Source organism: Sciurus vulgaris (genome assembly GCF_902686455.1).
Source record: "Sciurus vulgaris genome assembly, chromosome: 5".
In the NCBI taxonomy this organism is placed as follows: Eukaryota; Metazoa; Chordata; class Mammalia; order Rodentia; family Sciuridae; genus Sciurus; species Sciurus vulgaris.
Genome location: NC_136465.1, coordinates 78,285,894 through 78,303,662, shown reverse-complemented (window position 1 = coordinate 78,303,662; position 17,769 = coordinate 78,285,894). Strand labels below are relative to the sequence as shown.

Sequence of the window (17,769 nt, the reverse complement as noted above, 5' to 3'; positions counted from 1 at the left end):
ATAAAAAGGACTGGTGATGTGACTCAGTAGTTAAGTGTCCCTGGGTTCAATCCCTGGTATCAAAAAGAAAAGAAAAAAAAAAAAAAAAAAAGAATGAAGGAGGGAGCAAGTAACAAGTGCATAGTCTGGAGAATTAAATGAAGTCATGTAGTAGATATACACAGTGGACATTCTGATGATTACTACTAACCAATTATTTGACTCCTGATGAAATATGACCCCTTCAAGTTGGGTTTACATTTATCTACTTTGGTATTTACAACTCTTTGAGAGAGAGAGTAGAGTACTCAACCCCACTACTTATAACAATTAGTATTAATATTGTAGGGGAGAGCAGGTCTTTAGTCCAGTGCAAGAACAGAGTGCAAGGCAGATCCTGAATAGGCATGTTTGACATATAAACTGGAACTCATGGAAGTCTAGGTACTTGGCTATAATTTATCAAACGGGTAGGGAGAACCACAAGGCAACATAAATAATCGAAGGATGACTCCTGGAAAGCTAAGATATAGAGAAAAGGCGTTAATTTATTTTATAACTTTGATTATAATAAGACATCATGGAAACTAAAGTAGTATTGTCTTTGTGGGGGGGGGGAGTTCAATAGCCATCATGGTCACCATGTCATCTGTATTTCCTTTCTTTTATTCATCTTCTTGTGACAAGCAGTGCATCTTAAAAGTTATATATCCCTTTTCCCTATTCAAAAACTTAACAGGTTTTCACTGAATGCAGGACAAAGTCTAAACTGCTTAAGCTCACATTTAATACCTTCCGTAAAAAGATGCCAACTTGTCTTTCCAGATTCATTTCTATTATCACACTTGGAATTTTTACCATTCTTTATAATTCACATTCTCATTGTTTCTTTAAGCTTTGTAGACAGAAAATACCCTTCTATTATGCTATTTATTTATTTATTGGTATTGGGAATTAAAGCCAGGGGTACTCTATTAAGAAAGGGTCCCTCTAAATTGCCAAGGCTGCCCTCAAACTTCCAATACATTTGATGTTTAAAATTTCATCAAACTTGGGGTTTAGATTCAGACACTACCACTTTTATGGCACCTTTTCTAAACTTTACAATCGTGAAGAACTCTCAGATGGTGCAATTCTGGGAGAACCAAGATGGAAGTGCCAATGGATGGATACCAGCCAACATTACTCAGAGACAGCATGTCGAATATTTTCCACAGTTGAACATTCAAGTAACTGGGACAATCCATAAATCACTGAAATTGTTTTCCCAGACTGCTTGCTCAAGGGCAGACTTCTCCCCCTGTCCTCTTTATTACCTTCCAGCCAATCTGCTTCACCCAAGGAAAAGAAAACAAAGCTCAATGTTCCCAGGCTTTGCCATTTTAATTCCCTGCCTCTTTGTTAAACAATTCCTTTTTAACTTTATTTGCATATTCCCATACACAAATAAACTCATACAAACTAACTAGATCTTCTAATAAGGATCTGTAGCTGCACCTGTAACACTAACTCAATAAGAATGTTATGCTTCAGTTCCCGACCTAAACCTGAATTGAACAGTCACTGCAAAGTTCCCTCTGCTGTCCTAATACCCTCAATGCACAGACAGAACACTTGCCACAGCCTACTCAGTGCTTGCTCAAACCCAGCTTTCCCCCAGAGGAGAATCTGAATTGTCCTTGTGTAAATGAATACATGCCCATCTTTCAGGTCTCTCTCAGATTAGGAGCTTTGTGCTGCCAGGGTCACTTCCTCCTGCCATGTAGATATTGACACCTCCCTTCAGATATGAGCTGCTTCTTAGACACAGTGCTCCCTGTTTGCAGCACTTTCAGCTTTGACAAGTAAAAAGCAATGGAGAACACAGTTTTTTTTTTTTTTTTCTTTGTTTGTTTTTATCGCTGTTGTTTCATCCAGTATAATCAGTCCCAGAAAAGCCCAGAGTAAGCTGTAGAGGAAAGAAAGTAGAGTTGTAAGGGGGTCCTGTGAATTGAGAAAGAACTGCGAGTGAATCTCCACTGCTTCACATCATATCATAACTGCTTGGCTAGCTGCCCCTCCCCCACCAATTTGAGTACAACTTAGAATGATGTTAAAAAGAAACAGTGATTACTGTCCTTCCATACCTCCCACCCATGCTCCTTTTCATTCTCTCATTTTTAACTAGGGTTTTTATGCTCCTTTCTGGAATTAAAACGTGCCTCTTTGTACTTCAGCTGAAACCCCAACGTTTGTCAGCATTTTTTTTTTTTTAACCACAGATCGTATTATGGAACTTTCCTGCCAGCTCCTCGTTGTCTTCAAGTCCAGTGTCCAGATTGCTCAGCACCAGGTTTTACAGTGTGCCCCTTTTCATCTTCAACTCCATGCTGCCCTCTCCGTTTTATAACCTACACCCCTTAAAGAGCTATGTATACTGAAGAGAAGAAACTAGTAGAAGGTGAACAATTGAAGAATGAATGAGAGAAAGGAGAAGAGTGAGGATGGGGAGAGACGGCCTCATTTATACCCACGTGTAAGCACACATCTTAGCTTGATGGCTCTCAAATGTATTATCCCCTTGTCAGTGCCACAGAGTCCCAGAGAGTAATCCCTAAATTGCCACGCCCTCTTCAAATTGAAGCTTTCCTCAGTCAATTCCAAGGAACACTTTGACTCATTCCCTTGGCAGTTCAAGTCCTTCCTGTGGCTTGGTGCAGTAGGCCTTGCCTTAGCCTATCTTGGTATATATTTCACCCTCAAAAGCCTCTCCCCTATATTTAGAAGTTACTGTCTTGAATATCCCTCTAACTCTGGTCTTCCTTCTTTCCCATCCTAATAAATAGCTACACCCAACTGCTTGCATCAGCATCGACTCTCTTCCCTTAACACACATCCCTGTCCAGTTCATCAGCATGTCCTGATGATCCCATCCCCTATCCCCTATCTCTTAAATCTCTATATTAATCTCTGCTTCTGCCTCTGTTTTCATAGGGGGAGGTCTTAAATTTACTCTGTAGTTATGGTAATTTTAGTCTAAAAATAAACTTACAAATTTTATTACATGCTTAAGGCATGGGACTGAGACTCAAAAAAGGGCAAGATGATTGAGCATTATGTAGAGTTTAAAGACAGAGGGCTTGAGCATCTGGGCAGAAGGGAGGTGGTGCATGCTATGGAAGGTTGTGGAGAGGATCTGCTTGGCAAGCAAGGGTTGTCTTTATGTATATGAGGTCTCTCAATAGCAGCCACCTCTGGTGATCTCTGCCTGGGCCAGGTATCTGACACCCTATCTCCCCTCGCCCCAAAACACCCTTCCTAGGAAGAAAGGAGAAGATGAGAAAAGGCTTTATATGTCTGCTGTCTACTTTACTAATGGAGATTAAATGTCTTTTTTACAAAAGGGCAGCTTTTTCAAGTCATTCCTGTGCAGTTTCTCTAAATAATCAATAGGAAATATGCCAAGGAAATATATTGAAAGTGGATGTTTCACTTCCTCTCAGTAAGCTCACTTGTGTTCCTCTGCAATCATCTCTTATCTGTTTTCTTCAGTAGCTTCCCACTGGTCTTCCTGCTATTGTACTTGTTCTTCTCCAGTCCATTCTCCTACAGCATCAAATATGACTTGTATTGCTGGACATGGTGGCGCATGCCTATAATCCCAGCAGCTTGGGAGGCTGAGGCAGGAGGATCATGAGTTTAAAGCCAGTCTCAGCAACTCAGCAAGGCCATAAGCAATGTAGCAAGACCCTGTGGTTAAGCCCCATTGGGTTCAATCCCCAGTACCAAAACAAAACAAACAAAAAAAATTTAAAGTTTGTTATTTTATTTTTGCTTTTTTTAAATATTATTAAGCTCTGTGAGGAAAGAGAGTCAAATACTCCATCTCTCACATTCTTTTCCCCAGATGCCTCTTTCCCTATTCTTGGTGCAGTCTTTGTTAAATAATGCTTGCTGACACAAATCCTGCTGAATCAATGTAATGCAAAGCACCATTGATGTACTGATATTGGGGAGGATAAAGTACATCTGTTCCAGTGGCACTGAGATTGGGGAGGAAAGATAGGTATGGATCTATACAGGTTTGGAGGTGTGGGGGCAGGAAATCACCTGAAGACTTTGATTCCCACTCTGAACTAGAAGAACCAGTCCCCTTCCTAGAAGTAAGGAGTTGATGGCAGGGTGTGGGATATGAAGATAGTCATTGAAATTCGCTTACTAAAAGGAACACAGAAATTACCCGAGAAAATTTGAAAGGAATGCTAAATGGTCTAAGTGGTTTCGAAGGCCCTATTGTTAACTACAATTAGTCCACTTGAGAGACTTTCCACAGCACTGCTCAGCAGTGTAGGCATTGGAGAAACAATAGTTAGCATCCTTGAACCAGTGTTCAAAATGTGAAAAATAGGTGTGAAAAACACTAATGGGTCTTAGAAATTTGGGAACTATAGTGAAAGTGATCGAGGTGATTAACACATGTCCCAGATTGAGTAGAGGAATAAGAGATGCCAAAAGGGTTCTTACAGCTTGTGACAAAGTGGGAGGTCACAGGAGTGAAAGACTCCATGTAGCTGAGGAGTTGTCATTAGATTAGTCACGTGAAGCAGATTATGAAGAAGCACAATGAAGGAAGGAGACACTGACAGGACAGAATGGATGAAAAGTGATTCCATAAGTCAAAGGAGGCAATGGGAGCGGAGAACTCTCTTTCGAATGAGTCCTAACTGGCAGCATTTCTTCCAAGGTCTTTTAATATCTATCAACATTTTAATTTCTTCAAGTCTGTAGTGTCTTGAAGAATTAAAGAGCCAAAAATTATTTGTGGAATGAGTGATGACTCGATGCTTCATTTGGTAGTGGAACAATAAGGCCACCTTGGGTGCAGTGAACAATTCATGCATTTCAACAATTTCCTGAGGCAATTTACTAAGTGATGCAGGGAAAATTCAGATCACTAGCAGATTATACTCATTTAGAACATTTTCCCCTCCTGGCTGAGTGAGCATTTCAGGAATGTGTTTAGTGAGGCACTGCCACTAAACAACCAATCCCTGGGTATGTGGTGCCTCCTCTGAACACTGGAGCTAATTGCCTAAAAAACAACTACCTTTCTCAAATATTCCTTACCTCTACTAAAGCATATTAAGAAGAATAACATATCTTTAGTCATTTACTGAGTCAACAAATGTTTATTGATAAAATGAAGCCACTTCACAATGATAAAGCTGGCTGGCAGAAGAGCAAGGCAGAACATAATTCTCAGAGGAATCCTAGCAGGCAGTTGAAGATTAGATGACAATAGTAAGAATACTAACAGAAACATGGATGGTACTTTACAAATCATGTCACATAGGTTTAGTTTCTGGGATCCTCATGGCAATCCTGTGAAGTGTTATTGTTCTCTATTTTATAGAAGAGAAAACTGCCTTAATGATTTCAGTAACTTTTAAGGCAAGTAGTTTGTCTCCAACTATGGTTCACTTCCTTGATTTTTTCCATAACAGTACTTCTGCGAAGTAGTATCGATACTGCGGTTTACCGGTGACAAGTTCTGTTCCTCAGGTGTTGAAGTATAACATCAGAGAAGCACGCCAAGGCAAGCATATTAAGCAGGTTTTATTTAAAGGTAATAATACAGACTTCTCCCAGGAAGGAGAAGGGGACCATGGCTGATGTTGTAGAGTCCCCAGAAGTGAGCATGCCCTACATCTTTTATAGGCTAAGGTCTCTTTTGTTCTCCAGTTCTCTCCGCCCTTATCTCTCCTTCCTGACTAGGCCTGGTTTTGTAGGTGAGATGCAAAAGTGAGAAACTGATGGGCAGGGGGAGGACCAAAGTGATTCAGCAAGGCAAGGGCCCAGGGGGCATTAATTAGCAGCTCCTTGTTTGTAGTCCCTGACAAGCTCAGGTAAATTTGGTAATCAATGGGCTCTGGAGATCCTTGACATTCCATTCTCCCAGGGGCAGTCTCCAACCTCCAGAGACAGACGGCTTTCATGGCCTCCATTTCCTTGATTTGACCCGATCCCCTATTTCTACACTAACTGCCTGTCCCCAGTTCTGGCTTCAGTATGTTCTGAAGGTAGCTTAGCACTACTCAGTAGCATGGCACGGTCGGAGGGATGGCATCCAGGTTTCGTTTGCATAGCACTCCAAGAACTGAAGAGAGAAGATGGGCTCAAGGGAGAGACTGTGTTTTCCACCATGGCTCCACTAGGTGGCAGTGAGGACCACCACTAGAGAGTGTGAGTCAATGCAGACATTTGGCTATAAGTGGCCTAAGCAGAAAGGAGGAAAGAAGCAAAGTAATGCTACTTTCTTAAAGTTTTAGAATTAGTGGTACTGCTATTGTACTCAGTAAGTTTTTCATAGATCTGGTGGTTGGGACAAGAGTGAAAGAAACACACTGAGAGAAAAGCACATACTATGTATTGTGTTCTCTTAGTCCATACTACCAGCTCCACCCCTGAATTCTGGATGTTCAGGTGGGTATTAATATGATGATTATTGTCAGTCAGCATAAAATTGGTTGTTCTCTCTGGAGGAAAGGTGCATGTGTTCATGCATTCATGTCGATTGCTGTATGTACACTGTTTCTCCTGAAGTTTATCAGTCTATTATCTAGCAGAAATAAAGCAGCTTACACTATCATAGAGGTACAAGAATTTTCACATGCACTTAGTATTTGGAGTAATTCAAGACACCTTGATGATTTCCTTGTTTGGTCACAACATAGTGAGAGGTGCAAATTTTGGCCATTGTGGGGGGAAAAATAAGTTCCAGACTAGAGAATTCCATATCAGAAAACATATGTGGTTGGAAATGAAGAATGAGAACCCTTCTTTTGCACAGAATAATGATTAGATGCTATACTAAGCCTTCTAGGAATTAGAAAAGAAAATGTTCCATTTGTCTGGGAATCCCCAAGGTACCTCAGTCCCCGGTATAAAATCAAAGTTCCCTCAGTGGAAAGGGTGTTCTGTTTGAAGAGACTCCTTCTCCACAGGAGGTAGCTGCTTTTCTTCTGGCACTGAGGGCAGATCAGGTGCTTTCTGCCCGCACCTTGCTACTGTGAAGCGACTCATGTGAAGAGCTTCCTCATACCCTGGGAGGGTGTCCAGTGAGGAGGGCAGCTGGCCCAAGGAGCCGTGGGAACGAGTCACAGCCAGGATTCTCCGAGCTGCAGGGCCAAACACTGACTGCAGGGCTGTAAGGAAAGAAAGGAGCATAAATGGGGGAGCCCCAGACACCACAGGCTTACATCACACTTAACGTCCTTTCATTTTTAAGAAGTGTCCAAACTCATTGTCACTCCGTACCACAAAGTTTATGAAAATTCTGTGAGCCTAATTTAGAAATGAACTTTACAATCTGCTTCAAGATCCTGTCTTCTCTGATGTCTCTGAGTAATCTATATTGTGTTCCCATAGCTCACAAGCCTGCCCCTTCCCCTTGGAGACTCAGATTCCTTTACACCAACCCATGATAGTACAGCGTCCTTGGGGATATTTATTTTGGCCCTATTTGTCACTTCTAAGATGGCCAAGAGTAAAGGGGAGGTAGGAGGGTGAAAAACAGCATATCACAGTGTTCTCTTTTTAAAATAAATATCAGGGTCTGGTTTTCTGCCTTTGTATTTACTCCCTAATTTTAGGAAATATAAAGAACAGAAGGGAAAAAATGAGAGTGTCTTATAATAATCATCAAAAGGACATTGGGGCTAAAATCTAGAGTACTAAGATTTGAAGACTACAGAACTGAAAGTGGGCAACACTACTTTCTTTCAAGATATAAAATAGAAGAGATAATAGAAAATAGAGGTTTTCGCAAAATCTGAGACATTTTGAAAAGGGGATATGTTCAGAACATAAAATAGTTTTAGCAAAATAACTATTTATAAACTGGGTGATTTTTTTCTATAAATCATCTCCAATATATCTCCTAATATCTCACTTCTTTCTTCACTCTATCGTCCTGACAAATAGTTGAGAATACAGCATTAGTGAGAGCCCAGGTCCCTTCACCTCTGGACTTCTGGAAATTAAAACTACCCTAGTCCTAGAATATTTAATAGTCTTTGATCAGTGGTTCTATACTTCTGTATCCCTGGAATCATTCCTTTCAACCTAGATTCCTTTCCCATGTCATAAGGCCAGCGTACTCACAAGTAAAAGTGCTCTGGAGGGTGCTATCATGATCAAAAGCGATGACAGTCACTTCATAGGGTGGCGGGCCCCCATCTTCACCCTGTTGCTGACCCAGGCAGCAGCAGCGGAAACAAACTGAGGTCAGGCCACACAGGAGCAGCAACGCGCCAATCACCACTAGCAACCTGCAAGAGTGCATGGCGCAGGTCCAAGCTCTGGGACCTGACTTGTTTCCCTTGTTTCTGGCGTCATCAGCCTTTAACATCAGTCTTTCGATTCTCATGGATATTTTTATGGAATAATTATTAGATTTTAATTCTAAGGCTATATACCTTCTTATTTTGTCAGCAAGACTAAATCAGTTCATTAGAGCAAATAATAAGGTGTTTTTGACAAGTTGAAGGGGTTGCTTTTGACTTCACTGAATTAAATCCCAATGTAGAGAGATTTCTCAAGCAGACTCCAAGGAGGTACACAATAATCTTTTGATGTTGGCTGAAGAGATCAAAATGAAATAGAAAATCCTGGCATATTATCACATAGGTTGTGATGAGGAAAGAACGATGTGAAATGTCAGGTATGCACGTTTTCTTCCTGGTCACAATGTGTATTAAAACTTAAGTTAATGTGCCTAAAAAATGAAGTATTTTTGTAGGTGTTATAACTGAAACTTACCATATATACCATAGGTGTACCCAGTCTGTGGTCAGGCAACTATGAAGAAACAATAAAATTTTATTACATTAAAAATCAGAAATATAAATTGCAGCATGATACCATGCTATAATAAACACATCACAGGTTATATTATTTAAAGTTCAATATAACTAGTCAATTTTATTGTGAAATGTAATGCCTAATAATGTTTTAAATAGATGGCATTGGGCAAATCATTTCATAAATCACTATAAATCAAACCAAAGTGTGGTCATGAAAAGTGTATCCATAACAGAAAATGTATCCATGGCTATTGTAAATAGTTAGGGTGAAAATTGCCAGGAAGGAACTTGGAATGCAAATTCCTAAAGAGTAAGTTCGAAAACGGATATGAACATTAAAATTTGCATATATTTGAGGTCAATAAAAGTAAACATAAAGAAAATTTCAGTTAAGAGCATAAAAGCTATCAAGTTTGGAATTCATGTTTCATAAACTCTTACAACACCCTCACCATGAAAAGGGACCTAAAGTATCACATCCACGGTCAAAACTGATACAGATATTCACTGAGGCTGAAAAGGAGGGAGTAAAAAGCAGAGTCTAACTCTGCTATGATGATAGTGAACTAAATATTCTGAATTAACTGTGATAATTTTAAATTTCCTCTGGAGGAATGAAAATATAGGAATTGCAAGGGAGAAAGAATGAGATAAGATCAGGAATAGAAGAAGGAGAAAGTATGTGTGCATCTCTGTAGATATGTATATTTTGTCATTTAATGATATTTTCTAATACCTTGTCCTATTGAGATCTATTGAAGCCCATTTCTATATCCCTACTTTGGTTATATATTCATAAAAAATACAGTTTGTTTTTATACTGTACAATGTCTCCTCTTGGTTTTTTCACATTTACTATTTGTTCAAAATTCTTCTAGTTCTTCATCAGACTCAGGTTCTATGGGAAAGGACTCTTCCCAGGATATAGATATAGTGTGTCAAGTAGCCAAGGTCCAATGCACATGTGACAAATAACCAAGGCTAAAATCACCAATTCCCCCAGGTTCCCAGACTTCTTAGCTCTTGGGAAACCCTCCCAATGGCTAACAATGTGTTTTCCTTCAGTCTAAACAGGTCTTTTATTCACTCTCTACTTTATCTTCTCTTATAGTTCCTCCAAGTAGAATGAATCTCTTGCATTTTTTATCTTTATGTGCTCTGTGTCTGCATGAGACCTAATTGTGGCAGGTTTAGATTGAGGGATAACTCCATCAAAGCGATAGCTAAATGAAGTCTGAAATAAACATTAACATGTTCTAAAAACTAGAATATGTTTCTCTGGAAATCACCCAAATAGATACACCAGTGATTAGATATTGAATCCTGATGAGTCACTGAGAAACATGGCTAAGAAAGTCTTTTGCAAGTCTCTGTGATTATATAAATTGAGATTCATTGTTCTGCTTTGATGGGAAGATTAGCTGAGGAAAACGTACTGTCAGCAGTGTTATTTTGAGTACTTAGGATGACATACATGTCTCTGATTGTAGGTGGATGTCCATTTAAGTAGAAATAAAGGGAAGTCATAGACATCTGATGACATTTTGACCTGCATTTGGGTATTGATGTTTTTGTCTGACCCTCTGTCCTCCCAGGTTGGACTCTCAGATACTTACTGCTCAGCATTGGCACAGTTCTCCTCACATCTTGCCCCGCGAAGCTGTAGGAAGGGAAATAGTCTCAGACAGGGAAACTGTTTCATCTGCTGTGCTCAGCAGCCTATCAGTCACCTCTCAGAGCTATGCTCTGTTAGATCAATTGGTAAAGATGAGGACATGGTCAGAAGGTCAGTTCATATTTAGGACAGTTACTTTTATCACTCCCATGTGTGCTATTATACTTGAAATGGGAGAACCTGGAAGGGCAAATATCTCTTCTTTTGTTAGTGGGTAAGCATCACCACTGTGGTGAATGAGAGGCCGACATTTAGACCAGTTTGTCTGTCTTAGAACTTTCTTGATCTGTCCTTCAGGATATCGTGATTGTTCTCTTTATTCCTGCCCAGTTGCAAATTGAATTCTACCTCACTGCCCTGTTTTATGCCCAAAGTACATCCATAATTCACCATAAAAAGCAGGGAAGGGGAAAGGAACCAAAGAAAGCTTACTACTGAATATCTACCATTTGCCAGTCAGACTGCTAAGAATTTTTAATATTTCATAACATTTCATTACAATAATCCTGTTGGTTGATATCTTTAACCTTGTTTTGATAGACAAAGGGACTAAGGTACAGGGTCTAAAGTATTGTGACCAACATGTATACCCATTGATGCAGCCAGAATTCAAATCAGACTCTATCCTGAACATGTGTTGAATGAATTGATACAGCTGATGACAAGTTTGTTCTAACAACCTTTGGCATTGTTATCAATTCCTTGTACTCCTTGAAAACAAAACAGAACAGAGAAAACTTCTACTCCTTCATTCTTATATCTCAGGTGACTTCCTTCTTCAAAGACCCCTTTAGGTAAACTCTAGTTCTAGAAAGCATTTCTATCTTGAACAACCTGATATTTCATTTGTACCTACTGGGAATTCATGTTGATGAGTAAGGGGGTAGGGGAACATGCATATTCAAGATATATCAAGGAAAAAAGATTTCTAGAAGGACTAACAACCATCCTCTGCAGCCAACTTTCAGAGATTCCTGCTATCATTTCATTTTCATCTAAAAGAGGTTACCACAAAGAATGTCTCTCTGTGTTTCCTCAGCCCATCTCTGTGTACTTCCATTTCACTTTCTTCATTAAAGGAAGGAGAAACCCCAAGTACTTGGAGAATAAAATGACTCTTCAGGGGCTTATTGAAAAATAAGAAAAGAGAACTGAAAGAGAGAGGAGGAAAACAGAGAGATGAGGAAGCAAAGAGAAAATACCAGAAAAAGAAAGAAAAATTGGATTTCCAGATATTGGTTAACTGTACATAGGAAGCAACACAGACAGTCACTCCCTGAACAGGGATATGATACAACCCAGTTCTGCATTTCTAGAATTCTAAGCTACCCAAACTGCTCCTTGATAATTGTTCAGAACCCCTCAGTTCATGACACCTTTCCCAGTAATGGATTACTCACAGACTTCTGATTAATGGGAGAGAAACAAAAGGGCCCAAAGAATTTTTGCAGTCCTCTTCCTTTTAACTTGTTCCTGCAATGAAGGTATCCAAACTGCTGGAATAGTATGAGAGCTGATGTGGGAAATTCCATATAGTATAATTAAGTAGCTAGTATAATTTACTTGGAATTTCAAGAAATGGGTAATAAGATACTAAAAGAAACACATGTAAGTGGCACTTCTAAAGTACCATAGTCTACCTGTATCTGTAATCGCCCTAATTTCTGTCCCCTCTTTCACAGGCATTACCACCAGTCATACATGCATCTGTGTAACCCTATAATACTGCACTACTGGCTAAGTTCTATATTTGTCTTTTCACTCCATTTCCTCCCAGCTTCTTCTGAGAGTTGATTTACTTGAGGGGGAAAAATACCTTTTTCCTTCCCCTTGTAACTGAACTTACCTGGATGAAATATGCCAGGGCAGAGGCCATCACGACCTGGGCTGGGACTCCCATCAGGCTGAACAACTGCTTCTTCAGGATCATGCTCTGAGTATCTGCTGCCTCCTCTCCATGCTCTGAGCCATCATTGACGTCTTGATCTAGAATTGTTAAGGAAAGAAGCTTTTCTCAGTAATAAGTCAGTTTTCCTCTGTCTCTCTTTCTCTCTCTTTCCTCCTACTCCCTCTGATGTTTGTTGTCTAGGTCTTTCTTTCCTCCTGATTTCTATTTCTTTTCTATTTCTGTTTTATAGTCCTCACATTTGCTTCCCTTTGCCTTCTTTCTTTCTACTATTACTCCTTTCTGCGTTTTTAACTTTCTTTCCTCACTACCCACAGAAGGAAGACATTCTAAAAGGACACATTTGTCCTCTGAATTAGATATTGTTCTAATTGGTGATGAGAAATTTGACTTTGAAGAAGATCAAAGGCAGATTGCTGGTGACCAGATATGTTCTTTTCTTCAAAAACCTAGTAATTCTCTTGGTCATTCACCACAGCACTCCAGGTGACTGTTGAAGTTTGAAAGTCACCCTTCCAATCTCCTCTCACCCCCTCCATGTGATTCACGACCCCCCTTCTTCCTCTTTGGAGCACTCCCCTTCTATGTTGATAATCAACTCTCCTGGTTCTGGGTCATTTATTTCTAAACATTGGGGTAGGGCTGAAAGGTTGCCAGATGAACTGGAAAGTTGTCCCATCTTTTGAGTAGGCAGGCTTGGAAATTAGACTTTCCAGGTGCTGTTAATGGTCTCGTTGTCCACACTAAGTCCATTTCCCATTGAAAAGTTAGACACAGGCATGGTTTTAAAAACTAGATTCTGGGGTTTCTTTGTTGTTATTTTCTCTTTTTCCTTCTTTTTCTCCTACATTCCCCTCCCTTGGTAAAGTAGTATTGTGATTAAGAAATAGTTCTTGCCACTCAAAAGTCAGGCACAGTGGCATGCACCTCTAGTGCCAGCTACTCCAGCTACTCCATCTACTCCAGCTACTCCAGAAGGATCAGTTGATCCCAGGAGTTCACCAGCCTGGACAGCATAAGAAGACCCCATTTCAAAATAAATAAATAAAATTAAAAGTAAATGAAAAAAAATCTTGCTTCTCAAGAAAATAAAACTTAAGATCTGAAAAAATTAAGCACATATGGAAAGGATATAAAATAATTGCAAAGATGCATATCTGTAAGAATGAATAAATACTGTATGGATGAGTTATTTTACTTAATACAAAGTATATGATAAGAAAATTAGATATTAGTTTACAGTGATGCATCTATCTCATAAGAATTAACTAAAACCCCATTAAATCCTTACAGACTCTGGAAGTCTAAATTCTATGATGGGATTGTTGAGGGGATACTGCTGGGTTGCACCAAACATACTCTAAAGGGCCCTCACAACCATAAAAATGTGATATGAAAATGGAGAATGTAAACTTTATTTCTTTTCTTAGTGAAGTAAGATAGAGAATACCCTGGTGTGATGCTGGTTGTTTAAAATCTATCAGTTTCAAAACTGTGAGCACTGACTTTCTTTTTTTAAAATATAAGGCTGTTTGGATTGGGATGAAGAGTCTATTCCAAGTTTTGATAGAAAACTTGGCAAGGTGGAAGGTATTCTACAGGACAGGAAGAGCAGGACTTAAGTTGTGGTCCTTCAAAAAGCTCAATAATATGTAGTTTTTCCCTGTCCTTAGTGGTCCCATTAATAAAGGAGTGGAGTGCCCACTCTACCTGCTTTAGATATTATTTCAAAGAGGAAATAAAATCAGAGACAAGAAGTTATTTTGAATAGAATATTTCAATTGAAACCAGGTATGTGGAAATCATCATGAAATTGTCCCTTCCTTTTACTTTCTGAAACATTGTGGTTTAGAGTTCAGCTAGGATGCCTGCAATTAGTTACTTACTTTGTCATTTATTAGCTCTGCAACCTTGGGCAAGTTATCACTTATCTCCATTGACTCAGTTTTATTTTACATAAAAAGAGGAATAATAATATTTACTTTGTAGGCTTATAGAGATTAAATAAGCTAATATGTATAAAATATTTACAATAGTCCTGATAAGTATTTTATGTGTTAGCTAAGATGATTTAAACTTTTATTTTACAAATGATCTGCACTTCCAACATGCTGGATAATGTCCTCTATGCTTCTTGTATTTTTATACCACTCCCTCTCTAAGCTGCATTCTATTCTTTCTAACAATCTAGCTCTTGAGTGTTTTCCTTTACTAGTCTGGCCTTCTCCTCCTGCAACCAGGCCAGTTTCCACCTGCATGAACAGGTTTGCCAGTTAACATGGCTTTTCCCCTCATTGACTTTCCTGCCATGTGACTGCCATCATCTTTTTGCCCTCCAGCTTCCTAACAGGTTTGAACAAAATAGGCTTCTGTTAATGACTGCTTCGATATTTTTCTTTCTTGGAATTACTATTGCCATTTCTTTTTTCTCACCAAAGTGTTTCCTGGAGAAATAAAACTTTTTTTTTATCCTGATGAGTGTGATTATGTCTTGTGACAGTTTTAACACTGAGGTCAATTTTTATCAAAGCCTCCATATAGGGAGTGAAGACAAAGGAAAGAGTACTGAAGAAGGCACACGTGGGTTAGGAACAGAAGGGCAAGGAGCTGCAGCAGTGGGGAATGACCTCATTACAATCCTATACAACCTTGTGTAGTTCCATTAAGCCTGTGAATCATTAGTTTGCACCATGCTGTTAAGGACTTGGATTGAACTAGTGCAAGGTGCAAGTGCATGCACCCTCTTGCTTATGCTTCAGGGAATTGTTGTACAACCACTGTAACAAGTTGAGCTAAAGAAGTGCTTGTTTTTGTTTCCTTTGGTTATTCTCCTTTTGACCTTGGCTAACTCAGGTCACCCCCCTCTCTGGGTTTCAGTGAAATAGAATTCAGGATTATGATTGCTCTGAGGCATCAGCTATAAAGAGCTGATCAGTGGACTGGGCCAAAACCATGATTTCAAGAATAGATGAGATGGCACAAATTAGTACCATCTTAAAACCTCTGGGAAGCATCTGTCTTATGAGCCAAGATCATAACATAGATATTGACTGGCAACCTCACAGGCACTAAAAGTCAGTAAGGGGAGTAGATTTAAGGAAGTTGAAAAAGGCAGAAGGATTCAGTTTATCAAAGGATGAATGAGGTTCATATGCTATGTAACTTATTACCGTGAGCCATTTGAGCAATAATATAAAGCAACACATACTTGTTGTCTTGCATCTGTGAATCAGAAGCATGGGCACAACTCAGTTGAATCTTCTGCTTAGGGTCTCACAAAGCTGAAATCAAGGTGGCTTCTGACCTGCATTCTCATCTGAAGGCTCAAGTAGAAGAAGGATTCACCCACAAGTTCCCTCAGGCAGAATGATTTCTTTGTGACTTTTGTATCAGTGTAAGATTGCTTCTCTACATCTAGATGGAGAAATAGAGATAGGAGAGGGACAGAGTTTAGCATACTAGTCACTGTATCTTACGTAATCACTTATGCATGATCACATACATTCTACCACTTTCACTGCTCTCCAAGTCACAGGTCCTGCTCATGCTCAAAGGGAAGAGATTATATTGGACCATGAATACAAGGAAGAGGAGAAAATTGGAGACTTCTTAAGTATTTCATGTCTTCCCAGGTATCTGCCACACAAGGATTATAGAAACTATCTCCATGAATGTTTAAGAACAGGAGAAGCAAATGACAATTGACAGATGAATGAACAAAAAAATTCGTTCTATATGTACACAGGGAATATTATACAGCCTTAGAAAACAAGGAAGTTCTGATATACTAACAGCATGGATAAAACTTAAAGATATTATACTAAGTATGACTCAAACAAAAATGGACAAATATTTTGTTTCTACTTATATGAGATATGCTATGGTGTAGACCTGGAATGTCCCCAGAAGGCCTATGTGTTGGAGGCTTGATCTCCAGCCTGTAGTGCTATTGGGAAATGTTGGAACCTTGAGGAGGTGGGGCCTTGTGTAGGAATTAGGTCATTGGGGGCATGACCTTGAAGGGGACATTTGGATACTGGATCCTTCCTTCCTTTTTCTCTCTCTACTTCCTGTCTGGCATGATGTGAGCAGCTTTGCTTCTCCTGTCATGATGTTCTGCTTTTCTGCAGACCCAAAACAACAGTCAACAGACCATGGACTGAAACATCTGAAATCATAAGAGCCAAAATAAACCTTTCTTCTTATAAGTTGATTATCTCGAGTATTTTGTCACAGTGATGAGAAGTTAGCACAGGCACATAGTTCTAGCTAAATCTGGAAACAGAATAGTGGTTTCCAGAGAGGAGGAAGGAGTAGAGAGTTGTATTAATCAGTTATCTAGAAAAGCAGAACCAGTAGGATGTGTACATACATTTAGAAACTTTTTCTAAGGAATTGGCTCAAGTGATTACAGAGGCTGATAAGACCAAATCAGCAGTGGGGGCCAGTAGTCTGAGGATCCACTACTCCTGGGAGTTGGTAACCTCAAGAGGATTTCAAATGTGGCAACATGCAGGAGAGCTGATGGTACAATTTCTCTCCAAAGGCCAGCAGGTAAAGAAGATCCAGAAGAGTTGGAGAGGTAGTTTTTGCCCAAAGTCTATCTGCTGGAGAATTTTTTTTATTTGTTGGGAGGTTAGTCTTTTTGTTCTTCAGTCAGTCCAATTTTTGGAAGAGATCCACCCACATTATGATTTGAAATCTGGTATATTTTACTAATTAATATGTTCATTCCATCCCCAAACACCCTATTCTGGGCACCCAATGGCCCAGAAAAGATTATACATACAATGAACCATCACAGGAGTTATTTAATGGATACAGAGTTTCAGTTGGAGAAGATTTTAAAGTTCTGGAGGTGGATTGTGGTGCTGGTTATACAACTATGTAAATTTAATTAATTCCATAGCGAATAGTATGTCTGAAATGGTTATGTTTTATGTTGTGAAAAGTTAGTGGCATGTGAATTTACTGAGTCATGTGAGAATAATAAAGTGTTCTTTTCATTTCAGTATCTATTAATTCATTATTACATGAAATTTTCCAAGATTCTACTCATGTTTGAGTCACCATGGTGGTTGCAGAAATGTTTCCAGTCAGGACCCTGCTTCCTGCCTAACATTCCAGGGAACTGGCAAGGGGTTTGGGTGATAGAGGTAAGTAACACTGACTTGCTACCAGCTGATTTGATAAGGATGTATTTGCTACATGCTGATAGTTTTTTTGTGTGTGAACTATGTCATAGAGTAACATTAAATTGCAGAGAAGCTGTTTTGATTTGGTATTTGATACCATGCACAGAAATAGAGAATACAGAAAAACTTAGGGGAAAGGAAGAAAATGGAATCCTAATTGGTAATTTTTAC

At 39.3% G+C, this 17,769-nt stretch overlaps 1 protein-coding gene across 3 annotated transcripts; it reads right to left on the bottom strand.

Annotated features, from left to right (window-relative positions):
- Positions 1–3,792: 3,792 nt before the first annotated feature.
- On the bottom strand, positions 3,793–12,978 carry TMEM52B (transmembrane protein 52B). Of its 3 annotated transcripts, none has more exons than XM_079142472.1 (6): positions 12,877–12,978; positions 12,344–12,483; positions 10,439–10,482; positions 8,779–8,817; positions 8,122–8,288; positions 3,793–7,163 (listed from the first exon to the last, which is right to left on the bottom strand). In XM_079142472.1, the coding sequence occupies exons 2-6, from the start codon at positions 12,425–12,427 to the stop codon at positions 6,919–6,921; spliced, it is 579 nt and encodes a 192-aa protein (XP_078998598.1). In that variant the 5' UTR covers positions 12,428–12,483; positions 12,877–12,978; the 3' UTR covers positions 3,793–6,918. The 3 variants fall into 3 exon arrangements, with proteins under 3 accessions (XP_078998598.1, XP_078998599.1, XP_078998597.1); XM_079142473.1 differs by having other exon boundaries at positions 12,853–12,933; XM_079142471.1 differs by lacking the exon at positions 12,877–12,978 and adding an exon at positions 12,719–12,870.
- Between the last annotated feature and the right edge of the window lie 4,791 nt (positions 12,979–17,769).